Genomic DNA, 15,252 nt, shown 5'->3' on the forward strand with positions numbered 1-15,252 from the left:
TGATAAAACTGGGCTTTTTTGAAAACCAAAAAAGCCATGTCTCGTAAGCCTTGGCTGAATTCAGTAGGTTTCCGAGCATTTCAAAGCACTGTGACTGTACTGTACAGTGCGTCCAGGTTTTTCCCCTTCTACAGTCCTTTTTGCTTTTTGGTTTTGGAAATGAACAGCGTACAAGCTCGCAAGCTGTAGTGCTAACTAAAGCCTGATATCATCTTCTGAACAAGTTTGCAGAACTGAAATTTAGCTAGGTAGCAGCTCCTTTTGAATCCTTGTTGAAAACAGCGACATTATATGCTGTTAGCGTAGTTGGTGGCATTTCTGGAAAGAGTGTTGGAGAATTATTCAGTGTGATATGATGCGTTAGGTTTAATGTATTACTAGACTTGCTGATCACCAGTTTAACTGTTGGATGTCTAGAGTTATTGTTGTCATTTTGCTAAACTATTTAAATAGAATTACGTAATGAATTACCTAGTTAGGTATAAAATGAATTACATTTATGTTCTGCTTTGTGAGGTTTGAGTTTGCACTTTTGACTTTCTTGTTTGCTCTGATGTCAAAAACTGACAAAACCACAAATGATGTAATGTGTAAATATAATTACTAACATATTTAATAACTTATTCACATATTTGTTTCGTAGTAGTTTCCAAACACTTCACAGTAGATATAGAAGCCTTAAGAAGGAACTGATTATATGACGCACTAAGGTCCTGAGATTTGTTGAAAAAGATTCACATTTTCGCATGAAGCCATTAAGATGTTGACTTTGTTTTCAATATGCGTGTTGTAAGAACTGACTGGTTACAAATTAATGCATTTAGAAATTATTTACAATTTGTCTTAGCATGGACACAAAGCTTTTTGATGATTTTGTCAGACAATATGATTCACTGCAAAATGATCAGTGCCTTTTGGAAACTGAACTGTGATACCTGAACTGTGTAACTCAAGTGTGATACCCAACCTTAGTACTTCATTTTGAGGTACAGCTAGTAAAAGAGTTTTCAATTTAGTGCACATATGAGCAAATGCAACTAATATTAGTGAAGATACAGTGAGAACAGAAAATTAAGGATTCAGTTAAAATGACTCAAAGACTTTTGTTCAGATTCACAGGCAGATCCAGAGTCATTTTCTCTCCTGCAGGGTTAGCCTGTCTCGCGCTGTAAGTGTTGGGACTAACCGCTCCATCTGTGGATAATGTGTGTAAGTGTGAGTGTTCCATAAGTGTGTGTGTGTGATCTGTGACTCAGACATGGCTGCTGGCTATTTTCGACCGTCCTGTTGGAAGCTTTGACACCCTTCATACTGTGCCGTTGAGCTCATATCACAAGTTTCCATTGTCTGAAAAAAGATTTCATGTTTTTTAATGGTTGGTCATTATGGTTGAGCACAGGATAGTTATATTGAGGTTGTGTAGAAGAAGCACTTCTTGAAAGTGTAGCATAAAGGTAATGCTGGGCAGAAATCCTAGTAAATCTCACAGTAACCACCCGTTTCAACCGGTGTTAACATGCCCTCGTCCACTTGGTCTTGCCTTTCCCCTTTCAGGGGAATCCCCAACACTGTTCCATCACTTTTTTAGGTCAAGTGAAGGGTGTTGGATATTGAAATTGGCGAGGGCATGTTAAAAAAAAAAAGGTGTTGAAATAGGGCCTCAATATCTACTGTAGTACTGTTGCAGTAATTTTCAAAGCCATTTTTGTTAATGTTAACATTCCTTTCAACATTTTTAAAGACTTTTCAGGTGTCTTACTTACTTTTCACAGTTTTTACCCCACCAAGGGGTCAAGACAGCAGATGTTTTGATAAAGTACTGTGCTAAAGTCCTATGCAAATTATTTACAATTATTTATCTGGGCAATAAGTGTGTCATCATTTGTAAAAACACAATTTACACAATTTAACAGTTCAACATAAATGGTTAAATGAACACATTGACATACATCAATCTAATGTTAGTGTTTTGCTGTCCAAATAAATGCAAACTGGCCAATCAAATAACTTTTTGAAAATAATTTTGTCAGGTGCCTACTTTTGCCCAGTACTGTGTAATATAAAGTGAGTAGTTCCAACTATAATCGAGCAGCATACCTGAAGACTACTATTTGCTTGATTAAATTAGATGATGACCCTCTGCAGTGTGGAAAAAGTTTTAGAGTCATAAATGTAGTTCATTATATGTAGCTTCAAAATAAAGTTCAAAGAGGAGGGCAACATGAGCCCAGCCCCCTCCTTCAAACTTCTTATCCTGGATAGAAAATTGGGTGTTGTATTTTAGAGAACTCTAAACCGGGCGGACCACTGTTCAGACTGCAGCTGTAGGTGTTCTGCGTAGTAAACTGTACTGTATATCTTAGGCTGCCACCCCGGATCAAATTTTAGCTTGACTGTCTGAACAGTGTCCAGCCTCGCTGTTCTATTTCTGCTCTGCGGGGCAGTTGGGCTGTGGCTGATATTTTCAGCGTTTAAGCGATGCTGTTTCCCCGTCTGGTTTCCATGAGGATGGTCCAGTCGACCAATGAGGAGAGAGAGAGCTTTCACGAGTCTGTCTTTTACACGCTTACAGAACACGGCTGTTCTCCGCTGCGAAATGAAGTGCTGGAGTGGAGCAGGAATGCCAGTCACTCCCGCAGCTTTATATAAAGTATGTAGTCATGAATTCACACTTTCAGGTTTTCTCTGCATGTGTTCATTTATGCTGCAGCCTTCAAACATACAATACTCCACTTTTTTCCCCCTCATATGTATGGGCTCTTTTACTCTCTCACTCTCTGTTTCTTTCTCTCCAGTTTTTTCTCTCCATTTCTGTCTCTTGTTCTCTCTCTTTCGTTCTCTTTCACTCTTATTCTCTCTCTTTCTCTCTGTTGTTTTCTATCTCATTCTCTCTTTCTGTCACTCTTTCTCCATCTTTCTCTTTTATTATCTCTATCTTTCTCTCCTTGTCTCTTTCATGCTATTTTTCTTTTGTCTCCTCTCTGTCTATTTCCTGTTCTCTCTCTTACTCTTTGTATCTCTCTCTCATTCTCTCTTTCACTTATGTTCTCACTTTTTCTTTCTAGTTTTCTCTCTAGCTTTCTTTTCTTTCATGTTCTCTCTCTCTGTCTCTGTTTTCTCTCTCTTTTCCTCTTTCTCTTTTTTACTATCTCTATCTTTCTGTCTCCGTTTCTCTCTCTCATGCGCTCTCTCCCTCTCCTTCTCTCGCTCTCTCTATTTTTCTCTATTATTCTTTCTTTCTCTCCTTCTCTTTCTTTCTCTTTAGTTTTTTTGTCTCCCCATTTTCTGTTTCTATCTCTCTCTTGCTCTCTCTAGCTTTCTCTCTCTTTCTTTCTGTCTCTCTTTTTCTTTTGTCTGCTGTCTATGACTGTCTCCCTTTCTCTCTCTCAATCTAGTTTTTTCTCTCCATTTCTATCTCCCTCTTTCTCATTCTCTCTTTCACTCTGGTTCTCATTTTCTAGTTCTATTTCTATCTTTTTCTCCCTCTCTCTCTCTCTCTCTCTCTCTCTCTCTCTCTCTCTCTCTCTCTGTTTTGTAGTCAGTATTTCTCCTGCTGTGAGTGACTGTGTGATAAGCTGGTATCTGTTTGAATAGCTGCACTACACACACCGGTATGATCAGTATGTTGGATGAACTCAGTTCTGTGAAGGTCTTTTCCCACCATTACATTTACAGAGTGGGGACCGTAATGCACAGGACACAACACTCACTCAGAAATCTCTAGCATCTAGCAGACTCCTCCCTCATGACGTCTCTGTTATCTGTACCAGGTGATTCCAACTGTGCTGTTTTCCACACCTTACAGGCATTGCCACCTAACTATATCTTCCATGTGTAAATTAAATCTTGTATTGTATTTGTCCTGCTAGGACCAGAACATTCTCACTGGGTTTGTTCAGGATTGGCCACCATTTCTCAAATGTTTGTTGGGCTCTGTTGCATTCAGATTTCATGTTAAGGTTTTTCAGAGCCTGACTGCTGCCTTCAGTGGCTTTTGTTATACTTTCACCCTACTATATTCTTCCTTACAACTTATATTACCTTACATGATTTGGACTCCAGCACTCTGGAGTCACTTGACTTGTTGGCAGAGAGGTCCACTAAAATCTGTAAGCCCAACATGAGAACATCACATTAGCCTATGTAAAGTTAATTGAATTGATCTCAGTTAATTTACTATTTGATTGCAGAGTTCATTTATAAGCGCATTCCTTACAGGCCCAATGCTCGGGTAAGGGTTGTGCACAAGATTATGGCGTGTAATACACAAATAAAAGCACTGAAATGTTTAAAATGCATAATTCATTCTAGTTATTGATTAGTAAAGTTGTAATTGGCATCTAGTTTTACTGGCAGCTACTAAAGGCCATTACAAGGGCATTATAATGGTAGAAGTATTTTTAGCAGGCACTATTGTTGGGAATGTAGAGTTCGGGTAAGGTTTGGACAGAATTATTTTAGGCTTGGGTCAGATTTTGATTCAAACCTTGGCGCTATGAGTCAGATTGGGTTGGGTTTGGTTTGAGTTGTTCAGCTATATTTGCATTTGGTTCATAATTCCAGGCCTTAATAAAGTTTTGGTGTAGCTGTTTCTCAGTGAGGCAAACAGAGCTCTTTTGACATTGGCCTGAGGATCAGAGATGTTTAAATGTGTTGTTTTTGGTGTTGGGTATGAAAAGCCTTGAAGATAATACAGTAGCCATTGCCTCTTTGTGTAGAAGGCCATAGAGAATAATGGCAGCAATGGGGCTTTTAGCAGGCTGGCATTACTACAGAAAGCTGCTGGTGTCTTTACAGAAGAAACAACTACTCTTACACTCATACGTCACATCACCATTCCTCTCTCACACTTACTCGTGTCCTCACACACATACACCCACATTGTCTTTGTTCCTGCTCTCCTTTGTTTTCCTACACTTTGTACATCATGTTGGCTAATTCACTGGAGACCGTCGGTTGCAGGCTCAGTCTGACAATCTGTCACCAGGACGCCTACTTTACATGCTGGGCGATGCTGGGCACAGCTCGCTGATCTGGGGTCAGTCTGGACAGGGCTCATATTTCATATTTTGATCAAACGTATTGTATGTGGCTGGAAGAGCCGTCACTGAGATGAACAGTTAGAAGGGAGAGGACGGTGTGGTTTTTGTGTATTTTTGGCTGTAGACTACTTGGTTATGCTCAAAATATTGATGCTGTGCCAATTACGTTCACATGTACACCACTGGTTCTATATTAATCTGACCAAGACTGCTATTTTAACTGAGCCATGATCATGTAAACCAGCATAAATCAATTGTCATTAGTTGGTCTAATCTTAGCTTGATTAAAACCTAGTCCAGGTTGATATTGGCCTGACTGCTCAATGTAGAAAATGCTTAGATCACTCCACTGATTCACACATGGAGCTTTTGTGACATTTTGTAGTACTACACGTGTGGTGACAGCTTTTAGATACCAAAACAAATATGTGTAACAAAAGAAGGGGCTGAGAACTTTTGCAGAGAGGAAAAGATGACATGCTAAACATTTAGTCAGAAATCAACATTTTTCAACTTTTAAATGAAAAATAAAAGGGCAATACTGATTTTTTTAAACAGTGAGAAACTGGTGTGTGAATAACGTTGCGTGCATGTAAGTAGGACTAAATGGACAAGACTTTTATACAGCTTTTGTCTTAGACTGACTGAGAACTTAGTGGGGCTGTTATGTACATGTAAATATAGTTAATATGTTGAAAAGATATTGATAGACTTTTCTGTAAGGCTGATTTTAGTTGATTGTGAAGATGCTAACACTTTGACATCATGGCACAATGAAACACAACTGTATTTTAATAATTGTGTTTATTTTAGTTACACACTGATAAAGCACAGATTTTTATCATTCGCTTGTATTACATTATAGTGAACAGATACTAGTGGTGGACGATATGGCAGAAATATCATGATAGTCCAAAAGATTTCCATGATACACCATATATCCTGATATTTAGTGTTTACAGTAGAGCTGAGGTTTAATAACTTTCTTCAGTGGAAAGAAATTGTGTAATATGCTGTTTGCTTGGCTCATTTTACTGCTTGCCACAGGTGCTATATGTAGTGCAGTCAACTGTCCCAGATTTGAGTGGAATATGACAATACTTTTTTCAGTTTTGCTTTTCATAAGTTGGTGCCAATGTGAATGGCTTTTTGTATTATCTCTGCCTCTGCTTGCTTTCCCGGAGTCCTGTCAGTATGAGGTTTGCTATAATCTATTGAAGGACTGTTATGTTTATTAGAATACCAACAATTGATGGTTACATATGTCTTAGGGTCAAACTTGGGCTGCACAATATGGACAATATGATATGATAATAATATTAAAGTCCTTATTATAATATTGTAATGATCTTGCTGCATAGCACAATCATTATAAGCCTTGTAATATATTAAAAACTCTTGTTGTTGTATGTTTAAAGTTTAAGCAAAATTGTGTGCATTTGTTGGATCATGTGGCTGCGGTTATTTTATCAAAACACACAGAATATTGGATATTTTTTTGGTATTTTGATAAGGATTTACAAATGTGCATATACTGTGCAGACCTGTAATTGTAGACATTAAGATTGAGAACAGTGGTAAGTACAATGCATGTGAATGAAATATGTTATAGCAATAAGAAAGAAAACAGTGTCAGCGTGCGTTTTGGCTTCTTACTGTGTAGATAGGCTAATTAAATTTTTTCGTTGTCTGGCAAAGAAATGTAGGTCAGCCTTTTTAGAAAGTAAACGAATGGAACCTGAGCCAGAAAGTGTCTTCAGCATCAGTCCAGCTGCAGTGTTTCAAGTTTTATGATATGATTGTTTCACATTTGAACATCACAGTAGGCCAAATATTAGCTTGCAAAGATTAAGCATATGGCAAGAGAAAAATGTATAGGTTGTAACTCCAGTGTAACTCAGCAATAAATGCAGAGGTTGGGAAAGTTCTGGTTTAGTACATGAAGAAATGTTCTAGAGAAACATGTCAGCTTGTGACATTAAAACAAACTGTTTTTGTACTTTGTCTCTACTGACTCTACGTTTATCACTAAAATACATTGTACCAATCAAAGGTTTGGACGCACTTGATTAAATATAAATTTTTCATAAAGATATACACCGATCAGGCATAACATTATGACCGCCTCCTTGTTTCTACGCTCATTGTCCATTTTATCAGCTCCACTTACTATATAGGTGCACTTTGTAGTTCTGCAGTTACAGACTGTAGTCCATCTGTTTCTCTGCATAACTTTGTTAGCCTCCTTTTACCCCGTTCTTCAGAGGTCAGGACCCCCATGGACCCTCACAGAGCAGGTACTATTTAGATAGTGGATCATTCTCAGCACTGCAGTAACACTGACATGGTGGTGGTGTGTTCATGTGTGTTGTGCTGGTACGAGTGGATCAGACACAGCAGTGCTGCTGGAGTTTTTAAACACTGTGTCCACTCACTGTCCACTCTATTAGACACTCCTACCTTGTCAGTCCACCTTGTAGATGTAAAGTCAAAGATGATAGCTCATCTGCTGCTGCACAGTTTGTGTTGGTCATCCTCTAGTCCTTCATCAGTGGTCACTGGACGCTGCCCACAGGATGCTGTTGTTTTGATATTTTTGGTTGGTGGACTATTCTCAGTCCAGCAGTGACACTGAGGTGTTTAAAAACTCCAGCAGCACTGCTGTGTCTGATCTACTCAGACCAGCACAACACACACTAACACACCACCACCACGTCAGTGTTACTGCAGTGCTGAGAATGATCCACCACCCAAAAATGTTATGCCTGATCGGTGTATGTGTAAATGCTTAAAATATAAAGATGAAATTGTTGCCTGCACTCTTAAAAAAACACATGTGAATGGCTCTTGGCTTTTTACAGTGATTTTCTGAGACCACCTTTCATTTACTTAATTTCCAGTCAAAACAGTCATGAAGTACAAGGTAATCATTTTTCTGGAGATATATCTGAGGACATTAGATAAAAGATGCTCCACTTGGATAACAAGAAAGACAAAGGAAAAGAAGTGAAAAACAATAGTTTTCAAAACTGGAGTTCAATCAAGTATTTAAAAGTTGTTAAGCTCCACTCGTACTTCAGATCTGAAAAATCCACAGGTGTTTCTGTCCATCCTTCCACTGTGAGAAGACAACTCAACACTGTGAGTCTGGAAGGATGTGTAGCTGTAAGAAGATGTACTGAGAAAAGAAAATAGACAAAAAAAAAAAGAAAAACATAAGCTGCTGTTGTTCTCAGAACAATGGACTGACCACACCAGTCCAGACCTCAACATAATTGAATATGTTTGGGATTATTTGGATCCCAAAGCAGAAAATGCAACCAACTTCTAAGACTGAACTTTGGAGGTGTGGAAAAATATCCCTACAGATTTCTTTAAAAAACTGAAAGCAAGTCTCCTGAAAAGAATGGAAGCTGTAATAAAGACAAAGGCCCAACACACTTAATACTGAAAATATAGTTCATTATACTTAGATGTTTTGGCTTCTTTGTAATTTTCTGTTAAATGTATGTTTTCTGCTGTTTTCCCCAATGCTAAAAAAGGAATAATTTGCACTTAATGGCTGTTCTGACTGGAAACGTAAAAAAAAGGTATATTATATAATTAAAAATATCAGGATATCATTCAAATATGGCCCGTCCCTCTTTCTTGGTTCAAATTAATGAATATCAATGTTGTTACTAAACAGTCTTAAATAAAGGAGAGGTGCTGAATTGCCCCTGTAATTATAAGATCAAAAGAAAGCACCCCTCCCCTCCTCCTCAATTACATGGCGAGTGAAGTGGGGTGAATAGGCAGCACTTAATTAAACCCTCCAGAGGGAAACTTCTAGGAGTTTGAACGCCTCTGCTGTTTTGCTCTGCTGCTTCAGCCATCTTCCACAGTCAGCAGTGGATGATGTCATGGTTGTTGTTGATTGTAATGTGCTGTGGCTCTGAGGCTCATTCAGCACAACAGAACAATGTGTTGTTGGCACTAGTCCTTCTAGTTGGAGAGTCTTTGGGAAAGGCCTGCCCTGAACTGACCACCAGAGACTACTTCAGCGTCTAATGTGTTTTTGTGTGTAGAGGGTTTGTTTTTCTACATTTACAGTACGAACTATATCTTGACCTTGTAGACATACAATATCAGGACTAACAAATGACTTCTTAGCAAAGCTGCATGTTTCACTGAAAAGCAAATATGTTTCTTTTAGTGACTGAGGTTAAGGTGAGGGTAAGGCTCAGAAAAATCCTATTATATCTAGATAGCTGCATACATGCCTTCAAAATGCATGAGACATATTATTGCATACAGGTACTTTGAGGGATAAAATAAGGCTTTTGTCTTATTTGTTCTAATTTGAAGCAAGATTTTTTTCCATTTTAATGAGCTTCATTACTTTTAGTAATTCAAAAATATTATTTTCAACATGTGAACGCAGAATTCACATGAACCTGACCAAGAAAATGACATGGTTTCCATTAACACGAACATGGTTTTAACCTCCAGCGTCCAGTGAGAGCAACAGTGGCTGCACGTTCCAACCAATGAGTGTATGTATCATGTATATCATATATGCACTCAGTGGTTCAACTGCTCCATGACTGTAGCCCCCTGGTATCCATCTAGATCTCCACTTTGCTGTTGCTTTTGTTAGTTTTCTGTTTATTGATTTGTCTAAAAGCTCCATCCGTTTGAACAACTTCATAGCAACTTACATTGCAGCTGGGCTTCAACCTGGACTACTAAAGATGGTCTGAAGGGTACACATGTTTGACATTCTGTATGTGTGTACTTTGTGTTAATCTAGCTTCAGATTGTAAACGTACTAGTGAAACATGACCTCTGCTGTTGTGGCAACATTCAGCTAGTTTCCATTTTTACTTTGCCTGTTTTGAGCTTTCATTTGAAAAAAAAAGAAAAATATATAGTTCATAGTTTGTAGTGCAATCACAAAACCTTCATAAAGTTAGTAATACAAGTGATTGTGTGGATCGAGGTCCTTGGGGGACTAAAGCAGACAAGAGGATGGCTGTAGGAGGCTCTTCCTGTTTTCGAAACTTTATGGGAAACTCATTCCCCCAGTGTTGTGCTTATTAAGAAAGTGCAGCCAACGTGGTTTGATGATGCTTTAATAACGTGTAGAAGAAAGTATATGTTTTATACATATGTGTACATTCAGTACATTTATATGCATTATGCATTTGTTAAATGTAGAAAGTGGGAGCACATTCATCTGGATTAGCAATACAAGCAAATAGAACATTTATTTCCATAGGGTTACAAATGCTGTAAAATGTGTAATTTAGCACAGTCGCCTAGCATCGCCTAAACATTCGGCTCTTTTGGAGTTCGATAAATAGATCATTAAATATCTGTTTGACATCAGTCAAATCTAAACATGATAATGCTGATAATGTTTTTAATTGATTATCTGTCAATACTAATGTGATTATAATATTAGGGGTGGCCAATATGATGATCTTTTAGCGTTGTCGCAATAAATTGTCATAATATGCTAATCTGGGCTTATGGATATCGTCAGTACTTAAAGAACACTGACCAACTGCGTGCTTCGTTAAAAAGGGAGTATAATTAGTTCTGGTTAATTGGATTTAGTACATCACAGTTTGTGAAACATTGAATAAACATTCATAAAAATTCATAAAATGTTGTTATAGGTTTATTGTAGTATTTTTTATTTGAGCCACTAAAGATTCAATTTTGTCTGTTTCAACTCAAAACTCAGAAGAACAATATTGTGACGCATATCATGTATTGTGAAAATGCCTTAAAGTATTGTGATAATATTCTGTCATATCACCCCTATCTGATATCATTGTGCATCCCTAGTTGGTGAACAGTTGTTGTCGTTGTGTGTACAGTCTTGTTTTATAAAAAGAAAAGCATCCTCTACATTTTTGCCTTTTTTACATTGAAACAAATGGGGGGAAAAGCCAGAAATGGAACCTGAAACCCAGCTATGTAGATAGTAAATAAAAAATAATAGTAATTCGTTCTATTACATTCAAACTATGTAATTAATTATGTAGTTTTGCAGAAACATTTAAATAATGATGTGTGTTGTATGATGTAAGCCAGGCATGTCAAACTGGGGACCATCCAGGCCAAAGTGCTGTGGGATTAGCGTTTACCCTCTAAGGCTCTGATTTCAGTTTATGAAGGCCTTGCTAATTAGCTGATGGGCTGAATCAGGTGTGTTTAATGAGACATTGTGCTGAAGTCTGCAGTGTTTTGGCCCGCTTGGACCGGAGCCTGACACATGTGATGTAAAAAATGATGTACATTAAATGTATAGCAGTGAGGCAATAAGTGTTATCATAATATCCAGACATCTAAGAGTTAACAGTGAGCATGTCATGGTTGGATGTGTGCAGTACAAATTGAAACTTCCATAATCACATGTTATGCATTCTCTTTCACAGGTGTATCTCATCAATGTCACTTACTCCGACTCCACGTCCCACGTCATCTACAGGAGATACAGCAAATTCTTTGACCTTCAGGTAAAAATCATACATTCTCTATTCAATGTCTCTCTCTCTCTCTTTTTCCCAGCACCAGGGCTCAGAAATGAAATAGAAAATGAATCAGTTTGCTCTGAGCAGAAAGAAGTTCTAACTATTAGCTGTTATATTCTGAATCTGTATTTGTGTTGATAAGAACATATTCACACAGACGTTTCCTATGAAATTGTGCCTCGTGTAAATCAGTAAATCACTTCATAATTTAACGGATAGACGTAATTATTTACAAGATGTTGCTTGGTAAAAGAAAACTCTTACAGTAAGCTAGATTTACCCCCTGAATTAGCTGTGGTCAAAAAGGCTGAAGACTCTAATGTAGCGATGCCTAGAGAATGACATGTTAAGCGATAGCATGCGAGACATACTGTTGATCCAAAGACATGTGGACCCAATCAACAATACAACACCCTTCTATATAAAGCATGTGTCTGTGCTTTTACCTCCATGAAGATGGCATAAAGTTCGAACACCCCCAGTCAAATTACATGTATCGTTGATTTTCTAAGTGAAAATAAGATTCATATAAAACTTTTTTTCTGCAAATACTAGTGCCCAATTTCTATTTATTTGCTCAGTTTAACATATTAGAAATAAAACATAATAAAACAGAATCAAACGTAAATTATAAAATGTTCCGTAACTTTTACTCAGGCCATATGTTAGGTTAAATTTTTTCCCGGTATGTTAAATTCAGCAAATAAACAGTAATTGTGCATTAAAGTGTGCAGACAGCTAGCTTGAAAAAATAAAATGTGTTAATTCTTAAGTTAGCAAAATAACCAATCACTAAGAATAGTTGAAGCTACACTACGTAAGATTTGGGGGTTTGGAGACCTCTCTGTTGGAAATGTGTAGCTGTATGCAACGTGTGGAAGAACATTTTGTAACATTGGTTGTGTTCGGACCCCCACAAGTGGATGAATCTGATGATTGCAGGCACTTTAAAAGAGTATTCAAAGAGAACTCAATCTACCGACGTGCCTTCTGAGGATGTAAGTGAATTATCTACTATTGTCATCAAATTTTCACCAGTATAATGTTGATTTTGCTTTTGAGACCTAAACATCGAGCTGGACCTTCTTTTTGAGCCTGTGTGTGTGACGTTAATACGCGAAGACGTATGACATGTTCTGAAAAACTCAGCAAAATCTGACCCGATGTTTCTGACTTTTAAAATTATTATTTTAGGCTTTAGAGGCCAATTCACAGCAGTGCACACACACCATATTTTAGTGTGTTCTTTTTTCTCTTGACCCAGTAATGCTACCTCTTTCAATTTTAACAAAAATCTTAGATAGTGGTGCTTTAAGGATGATCAAGTTTTTAGTTTTGTTTTGGTTCCCAGAGAAACACTGTTTGTTAACGGTTTTCGTTTTTGTTTCTCAAACTGGTTTGGTCTCTCTGGTCTCTCTCTCTCTCTCTCTCCCTCTCTCTCTCTCTCTCTCTCTCTCTCTCAGTGCTCTGCCATTCCTCTTACTCTCACTCCTCTGAAAGGACTCTGTAGGGAGTAGGGCTTTGCGGAGCCAGCTCAAACACAAATTAATGTGTGTTTTTATACATTATGCCAGATGTATATTTATGGGTAATTTTGGAAATCTTATCTGTTATATGTACACCCACTCCATAACCGCAATCGCAAGTGCAAATATTCGGCTACAGTTAAATGCAATTATTTTGTCTGTCAAATTCTGCTGTAAGATTTGGAGATGATAAATCTTGTGATAGTTTGCATTTTTAATATACACTGTGCTCTCGCTCTTTCTCACTCTTGCTCTCGCTCACTTGCTCGTTCGCTGCCACAGTGATTGACAGGTTATTTAATATAACGGCTATGAAAGGATGTGAGTTTAATACCATTTAATGTGGCATGCATTACGGACGGGAGCGCAGGGATTACAGATTGACTTTTATGAGCGGCTTTTACATGGTACATGCTCTTGTGCATTACGAAAGCTCTCCTATGTTTAAGAAGTTAAGGCACTCCTTGTAGACTAGCATTTACTTTGGAAAGCATCTGAAAGGGAGTGAACATGTTCAGCCCAGTCCCTCAGGTTTAATAGTGGTCTGTGTGTTGGGGTGGTGGGGGTGAATGTGCACGTCTGGAAACCTAAAATGTGCTTTAAGAATACGGACCATTTGAGGGTTTTGCTATTGTTCTCTTGCATTTGTAAGGCATGTACAGTCATAGACAAATGTGTGAATGCCCCTGGTAAAATGATGGTTCGTTTATTTATTTATTTATTTATTAATTATTTTCTGAGTAAAAATAAGTCAACACAGTACAGAGAACACACTTACTTACTATTAATTTGCTGAATTGGATGTATTGGATAAAAACATAAAATGTGGTCTGAGAGTTGATCAGATGGTAGTATATTAGGAGAAACAGCACAGTGTGCAGTTTCTCTCCTTTTGTATCCCTTTTTTACAAAGAAAGATGAATGTGTCTCACCTGAACTGTGTACAGCTTGTCGTTTGTTTGGTAACACGTGATTATCAGTCACAACTAAGCAGTTTAGGATTTCCAAAGTGCAGGAAAGTTTTGGCACATTTTGTATTTTATGTTTTTCCATTGTGTTAAACTCAGCACATAAATAAAAATTGTGTATTAAAATGTGCAGAAAAATGCCATATTTAAGTGTGATGTCTGTTGAGGACGTGTTTTTTTTTCACTTAGAAAATCAACAAGATTTTAATTAAGATTTAAGATTTAAAAAGGTAAAAATTTAATCAGGATAATTTAAGATTTTTAATTTAATTGGGGGTGTATACGACTGTATAATACTGTTCAAAGGTTCACAAATTTTGGAATCACTTGTCTTTTTAACATTTGTTGTTCTTTTATTTAAGAAATTACTTTTCAATAAAACAGTCTAGATAAGAGATACTTTGAATCCAGTTTCCAGAAACATCCTGTCTTAAATCCAAATGACAAGATGTACACAGCTCTGGTGAGACACATAGATGTTTTATTATAAAATATTATAACATTATAAAAAAGGGATAAAAACAGTGCACATTGTGCTATTTCTCCTAATAAACCACCACTTGTTCAGTTCTCATCATTATTTGGAAATGTAATGCTATTTTGCTAGTTAATGCAAGTGAACTTGTTATGCTGTCTGTCACAGTTTCCTGAAAATAACATTTAAATTGGAACAGAATGACTAATGGTACAAAAGTTATTTTGTAAATCCTGTAAAACTTTTCTAAATTCAGTTCTAACTGAAGTTATCATATTGAATAAACAGATAAGACAGGATTTCAGATTTAGGATGTTTCTGTAATATGACCTTGGTTGTGGATTTTGTTGTCACTGTTAGGTAGAACACCAGGAGTCCAAGCAGTTACATCAGCACTTAAATCAGCTGCCTGTGATCACACAATCCAGGACTATAAACAGGATTCAAACTATGGATTTAAAGACCTTCAGATTGAAATATTATAAAGTAATCACCAAAAGGTTATTTTAAATGTTTTCTTCCATATTTTAAATATTTTGGGAACAACATGAAGTTATTAAATGATAAATACACAGTTGTTATGTATTCAGAGATTGTATTTATTTCTAAATCGTCTTTTGTTGTGTTTTCTACCGTGATCACCACTTTTCACAAATGAAACATTCCATATGTGTATTTTATAATAGCTTCATCTTGATGCTCTTTTGGCCAATTTCC

At 37.1% G+C, this 15,252-nt stretch overlaps 1 protein-coding gene across 6 annotated transcripts in view; it reads left to right on the forward strand.

Annotated features, from left to right (window-relative positions):
• Positions 1 to 15,252, forward strand: part of sh3pxd2aa (SH3 and PX domains 2Aa) — a 165,942-nt gene that overhangs the window by 10,793 nt on the left and 139,897 nt on the right. For all 6 annotated transcript variants that reach the window (XM_036563356.1, XM_036563351.1, XM_036563357.1 and 3 more), the window contains exon 2: positions 11,471 to 11,551. In XM_036563356.1, the coding sequence (XP_036419249.1) occupies positions 11,471 to 11,551 (81 nt within the window). The remainder of the gene's footprint in view (positions 1 to 11,470; positions 11,552 to 15,252) is intronic.

This window comes from Colossoma macropomum, unplaced genomic scaffold, assembly GCF_904425465.1.
Source record: "Colossoma macropomum unplaced genomic scaffold, Colossoma_macropomum, whole genome shotgun sequence".
Taxonomy (NCBI): Eukaryota; Metazoa; Chordata; class Actinopteri; order Characiformes; family Serrasalmidae; genus Colossoma; species Colossoma macropomum.